This window comes from Micropterus dolomieu, linkage group LG03, assembly GCF_021292245.1.
Source record: "Micropterus dolomieu isolate WLL.071019.BEF.003 ecotype Adirondacks linkage group LG03, ASM2129224v1, whole genome shotgun sequence".
Classification (NCBI taxonomy): domain Eukaryota; kingdom Metazoa; phylum Chordata; class Actinopteri; order Centrarchiformes; family Centrarchidae; genus Micropterus; species Micropterus dolomieu.
In genome coordinates, this window is record NC_060152.1 from 31,401,057 (window position 1) to 31,407,119 (window position 6,063).

The following is a 6,063-nucleotide window of genomic DNA, read 5'->3' on the forward strand; positions in this document are numbered from 1 at the left end:
CACTAGCACTAACAGAACTCCATAGACAAAAACAAACATGCAGTTCTGGGCATGGCTTGTGGTTTCCCCCAGGGGTCAGTGTTGGGACCAAAGTTATTTTTATTATATATCAATGATATTTGTAAAGTATCTGAAGTATTGAATTTTGTATTATTTGCAGATGATACCATCATATTTGGTTCAGGGGACAGCTTATATAAAATAAAAATAAAACAATGGTTTGACATAAACAGGTTATCAATAAATTTGAGTAAAACTACATTCATGGCATTCGGAAACGGTAAGTCAAATCATCAAGCACAGATACAGATAGAGAGTGTTAACATAGAAAGAGTACATTAAGATTAATTCCTTGGAGTGATCATAGATGACAAGATTTGCTGGAAGCCTCACATAAAACACATCAAAAGCACACTGTCCAGAAGTATTGCAGTCCTAGAAAGAGTTGAGCATATTCTGGATCTTAAATCATTTCACATCCTGTACTGCTCATTATTGTTACCTTATTTGAATTACTGTTTAGAGTTTTGGGGAAGCGCGTATCAACATTCACTACAGCCACTAGTCATATTGCAATGGGATCACACATATTCAATTTCTCAAAGTCTAAATTGCTCGAATAACACGATCTAATTCAAACTGCAGTATTCATGTTCAAAGCAAGAAGTAGCCTATTGCCTGGTAATGTACAAAAGATGTTCTCTGAGAGGGGGGGAGGGTACGATTTAAGGGGAAGGGGAAATTTTAAGACTAATAGATTAAGAACGACAAGGAAATTATTATGTTTATCAATTTATAGCAATACCCAAACATATTCCTTTTCAAAGAAATGTTTATTAATTATTTTCAAGAGGTATCGAGAAGCACTGTAGTAAAAGTAGGAGTGTTCCTTTGTTTATGTTTTTGTTTGTTTGTTTGTTTTTGTTGTATTTATTGCTGTTCGAATAAGTACATAATCGAGTTTAGATAAATAAATACTTGTCAGTGGTCAATTTAATATTGTGTACACTATAATAGTGTATATACATATATATATGTATATAAAACATAATAATATAAAAATTGTTAATTGAAGGAATGTAAGAATTAAAGGGGTAGGAGTACATAAGTTTTACTTCTTCCTACTAGAAGTATGTTAACACAGGAAAGAAGGGTACTGTGTTTGCTGCTCATCTGTTGTTGTTTTTTTCTCCTATTTTTTTTAAACATTGTTTTATTTTTTATACTTTCTCTTGCATGTTCGAAAGATTTCAATTCAACAACCCATTTCAGCATACTGCTCGCAACTACATTCCCTCATTTCAAAAATGTTGCAATTGTAGAAATGTGAGCGTTATACAAGAACGCTGCCATGCTGAGAAAACCTCCACACTGAAGATGTAAAAAGTGACCAGGAGAGAGTCCCTGTGTGCAAAGTCCTGCTACAAGTTAGCGGATGCCTACCAGTCAGTGTGATCCCTGGACCTGCTCTCCTTTGCTGAGCTCCGTTATCTGGGGATCGCACTTACTCAGTTTAAGCTGAACACAAGCTTCAGAGCGGTCAGCTGTCAAACGCGCGCGGGAGGCTCACAGAGACATGTTGATCCAAAGACCGTTAGCAAAGTCAACGCCCTGTTCCTGCGACAGCTAAACGTCTCCGGCACAGATATTCACGTAAACTGTTAACTATGTTCACGCAAACTCTGCAGCCACAGCGTTGAACTCTGCAGATCCATCAGCTGCATGTCCACGTGCTGTGGATCCAGCCAGTCCATCAGAGATAACCCCAGTTCATGTCCATCAAAGCTGTCGGGTTGGATCAAGAATGGGAACACGGGTCCAAACTTCTGGACTTCTTCTTTCTATAAATCATGTTGTGAACAATGACTCAAGCTGGTCGTTCACCACTTCTGGCTGACGCGTCTTTTATTCTTGATTTTATTGTCTCTTTGTTTGGTCAGCCATCAAACACAACATGTGAGCTGCAGCTGGAAGCCTCCTCACTATCTTCTCCATCATTGGGTGGCTTTCCTCTTTTCACAGTGCACTTAGCCGTGTGCTAGCTTGCTGCGGTAGCATGATTCCTGGCAGTGGTGAAGACTTTGAAGGTGTTGGCTTGCTTCCCATACCTGCACATGGCATGTGTGATGGGTTAAGCCCTGTCTGCTGCATCCTTGAAATTTTTTAACGTTTGGTCTCCAAATGGCGTTTAACAGTCAACATTTAAGACTTAAAGAACACAGCACAAGTCCTTCTGAAACACAAAACCTAACTCTTCTGTCCATGAGGGCTGGAATGCCCGAACATTTACTTAGCTAGCGGACCTGCGGTTGGCGACATGTTAGCGAGCGTGCTCCAGTAGCGTTACCAGTACCGGCCTTTGAAGGGCCAAACAGCCAGTCAGGAACAATCTGACGCTATATGTATTTCATATGTACTGTAGAGTTTAAATCCACACTGAGCTTTAACATCAGTGTCAGAGAGAAAGCTGCTGTATATACTGTACACATGCATGTACTGTACATATCCACCTACTGCAGGTACACAAAGTCAGCACTCAGAGTTTCCTACAGCAGATTTGCACTCTGCACTTTGTCTTCTTGTTTCCACTGGAACAGTCTTGCTTCTCTCTGTACTTCTGTACGCTGCTTTTTATATATGTGTATTATCTGAACAGAACAGTTCAGTGTTTACCTGTATTTCTATTTCTGTGTAAGAACACTGACAGCAGCCCTCAGATTTAATCAGCGACCTTCCGCCACCAACAGAAACGTCTCTTACAGCCAGAGATCCAGAGATTTCCTCCTCTTTTCTATTTAGTCCAGAAGATTGTTTTTCTTCCATCTTTTATTAGACAGGACTTTCGTTTTCTATTTTTCTATTCTCTATTTCCTCAGAGTCAGTTTTCCTCCTTGAATGTGAAAACTGCACTAAATCATCAGAACTAAGAAGTAACAGGAAGCTGAACCAGGAAGGAGAAACAAGCACACTGCTGTTTGGATCGCCATAGCAACACACAGGAAGTGAGATCAGAGTTAGTGACGTGTTGATTGACAGCTTCAGAAGCAGATATTAAAAAGGAGCATACAGAGCCATAAAATCTGAGCTGGTATTAATAAAGAAAGCAGCAGAGCTTCACACCTCCTGCAGCTTCATGACTAAAGTCAAACAGAAAGATGTGGAAACATGAGGTCAGAGAAGTGAGTGAGACACAGTCACAGTGATAGACCCTGTCCCAATATCCACACTACCTAAGGTCTTCCTCGAAGTGGACACTTGTTGAAAGTGCACTTAGCGGAGTAAGTGCGCAAGGGCCCGAAGTTGACAACAGTTTTGCACACGTCACTATCTACGTCACTTCTGCTGTGATCAGGAGAGCAAACATGGCGCTGGCAACTGACAACTTCCATTTAAATTTGTGTGAAAGAAATGCATTACAAAATCGCGCCTAACATATACCCTCCTAACCAAATGTTGTCAAAATTTATAGATATTGATCAAAAATGTGAATTCTGCAAAGATGAAGACAAGACCATTATGCACTTATTTTCTGAATGTCAATACCGATACACATTGGGATTCAGGGAAAAAATTTTGGATAACTTTGTAACTCAAACTAATCATTTAATCAAACTAGAAGCCAAGGATGTAATACTACACCATGAAAACAAAGATTTTAAAATCTGTAAAATGGTGACTTACTTATCTTATTAGGTAAGTACCACATCCATAAGATAAAGTTCTCAAGATCCTGAACATCATTCGAATTATTTAGAATAGAATTCAGAATGTATTGTGAGTCTATCCAATTTATAAATGACAATAAATGTACCTACAATTACTTTGTTACAGGAACTACCCATAGAAATGTAATGTTTATACTGCCTTTAGTAATATGCCAATACTTTCTTTTTGCACCTTTTTTTTCTCTACATTTATATTTTCATTTGTTATTCCTATAGTTTATATATATTCCTTAAATTATTTACCAGAATGTTTATGATGTTATTTTTACTTGAATGTAATACCTTATATAGTGGTGGTTTTGTATGTTCAATCATGGAAGATACTCACACATAGGCCTACCTGTTGTAATGCCTAACCTTGTTAACTTGTTGTGAACCAAATAAAGATTTTCCTGAAAAAAAAAAACAAATTAACATGGGGCTGGCCGCAGTTGCGGTATTCACGGTACTCCTGCTAGCATCCCAACTCACCACCAGTTTCTTACCAGAAGAATTAGGTATATTCTAATCAAAAACGATTTATACTTAAAAAGAAATGTCTTCTTAATTTGTTTATGCTCTTGCCGGCTTCCTTCTTTTCCCGGAGACTAGCACCATAGAAACCGTTTTGCTCTCCCATTGGTTAGCTGTTCGAAACGTCACTACACTACAAGGATTCTGGGTAATAGCCCATAGCAAAGTGAGGTCTGATGCACACTCGCGAAAGGGGTGCATTAAGTGCACTGATGATCACCCCTGGAGAACAACATTAGAGGATCGGGACACCCTACGGTCTTGCACCCCTTAGCGAGAACGCGCACTGAGGGGCACAAGGGCGGAAGTGTGGATATTGGGAAGGGGCCATAGAAAGCAAAGCAGCAGCACTTCCACAGACTGCAGTCAACAAGGAGACGTCAAACTGAAATACTGAACTCAGACACATCTAGCAGGAAGAAGAAGACGACACTGACCGCTTTAATCTGATAGCAACACCTCAGCCTGCTGTGGTTGGCATGGTAACGCCGGCCTGTAATCAGTAAAGTTCACCAGTTACACAGAAATGCAGTTAAAAGAGGAAATCTACAGACCACAGAGTGTCGACATCGTCTCTAATTGACAAAATGAAGGTCAGACAGGGACAGAACCAGTATGCTGCGCTACCAGGGACCAGAGTTTAAACCAGTTTAAGACCAGTTTAAACCAGTTTAAGACCAGTTTAAACCAGTTTAACACCAGTTCATTTGGGGGGGAGGGGGGTTGGTTACACACTGTAGCTCCACTTTAATCTTGAGAAGCTGCAGAGCTGCAGTCTCTATTCATTCAACTTACACTGTAAATTTCCAGCTAAACTGAGGCTTTATGAAGACCCTTTTCTCTCTCTCGCCTGTCATTCACCAGCCTTGTGCAGAGTTTTTGCCGTGCTGCCGACAACTGCATGCAGTTCACGGTTCATCGCGGGTCTATTACAAGTAGTCGGCTATTTAAAAACAATATAATATTCTTTGTGTTCATCAACGGTGATTAATTATCTGGAAATCCCGCGAGGTGCGGACAACTCAGCACAACACCGTGAAGCCAGAGCTTGGTCTCTTCTGCAAGTGTTCCTCTTCCGCCACCACAAACACGCTACGCCTACACATGTGCACTGACAACCCAGGGTTAGGGTTACAATTTTGGATTTGTTCACGGACATTGAAAACATTTATTGGAAGTTTTATTCTTTTTACATGTTTATTTACAGTATTAAACAGAAAATGTAAAATCAGACGTTGAGCACCTCCATATTGCCAAAATGGCGTGATCCTTGTCTCAAGCTTCGACTGTGAGATTGACATCGAAGCATCGAATCTTTGACTGTTGGGGTTCTGCCCTACACCAGTTTAACACCAGTTTAACACCACAGAGTGTCTACATCGTCCCTTCAAGGCAAAGTGCGCCAGTGAAGTGGCACCAATGGAAAACACATAAAAATCACAAAGTTGGCTGCAAACAGGCTGAAGGATAAAAGCAGGCTGTTTACAGAATCCACATGTCTCTTCTTGAATGAATGAATTAATGCATATGTGGCCCTACATACTCCATACATAAAACGTTCAGTATATCAAACGGTGCTGCCCTTTCATCAAGACTAAACATTACATATCATTTGTAACATTTATTATTGCATATTGTACATATGTGTTATTATGCATAACAACAGAAGTACTATTTTAAATGACACACACAATAGTACGCTTACTGTGATTAGTTCGAATGGTGTTCACACCAGAAATGAACTGATCCAGAGTTCACTTGACCCAAGATCCCCCTTTCAAGGTAGACCAGAGAGTGGTTGTCTGATCCAGTCTGGACTCCAGAG

At 40.1% G+C, this 6,063-nt stretch overlaps 1 protein-coding gene across 1 annotated transcript in view; it reads right to left on the minus strand.

Moving 5' to 3' along the window:
* LOC123968625 overlaps positions 1–6,063 on the minus strand; it is a 99,537-nt gene that overhangs the window by 92,658 nt on the left and 816 nt on the right. Inside the window, exons 2-3 of the mRNA XM_046045492.1 lie at positions 4,211–4,312; positions 4,066–4,117 (exon numbers count right to left, since the gene is read on the minus strand). Of these exons, the coding sequence (XP_045901448.1) occupies positions 4,066–4,117; positions 4,211–4,312 (154 nt within the window). The remainder of the gene's footprint in view (positions 1–4,065; positions 4,118–4,210; positions 4,313–6,063) is intronic.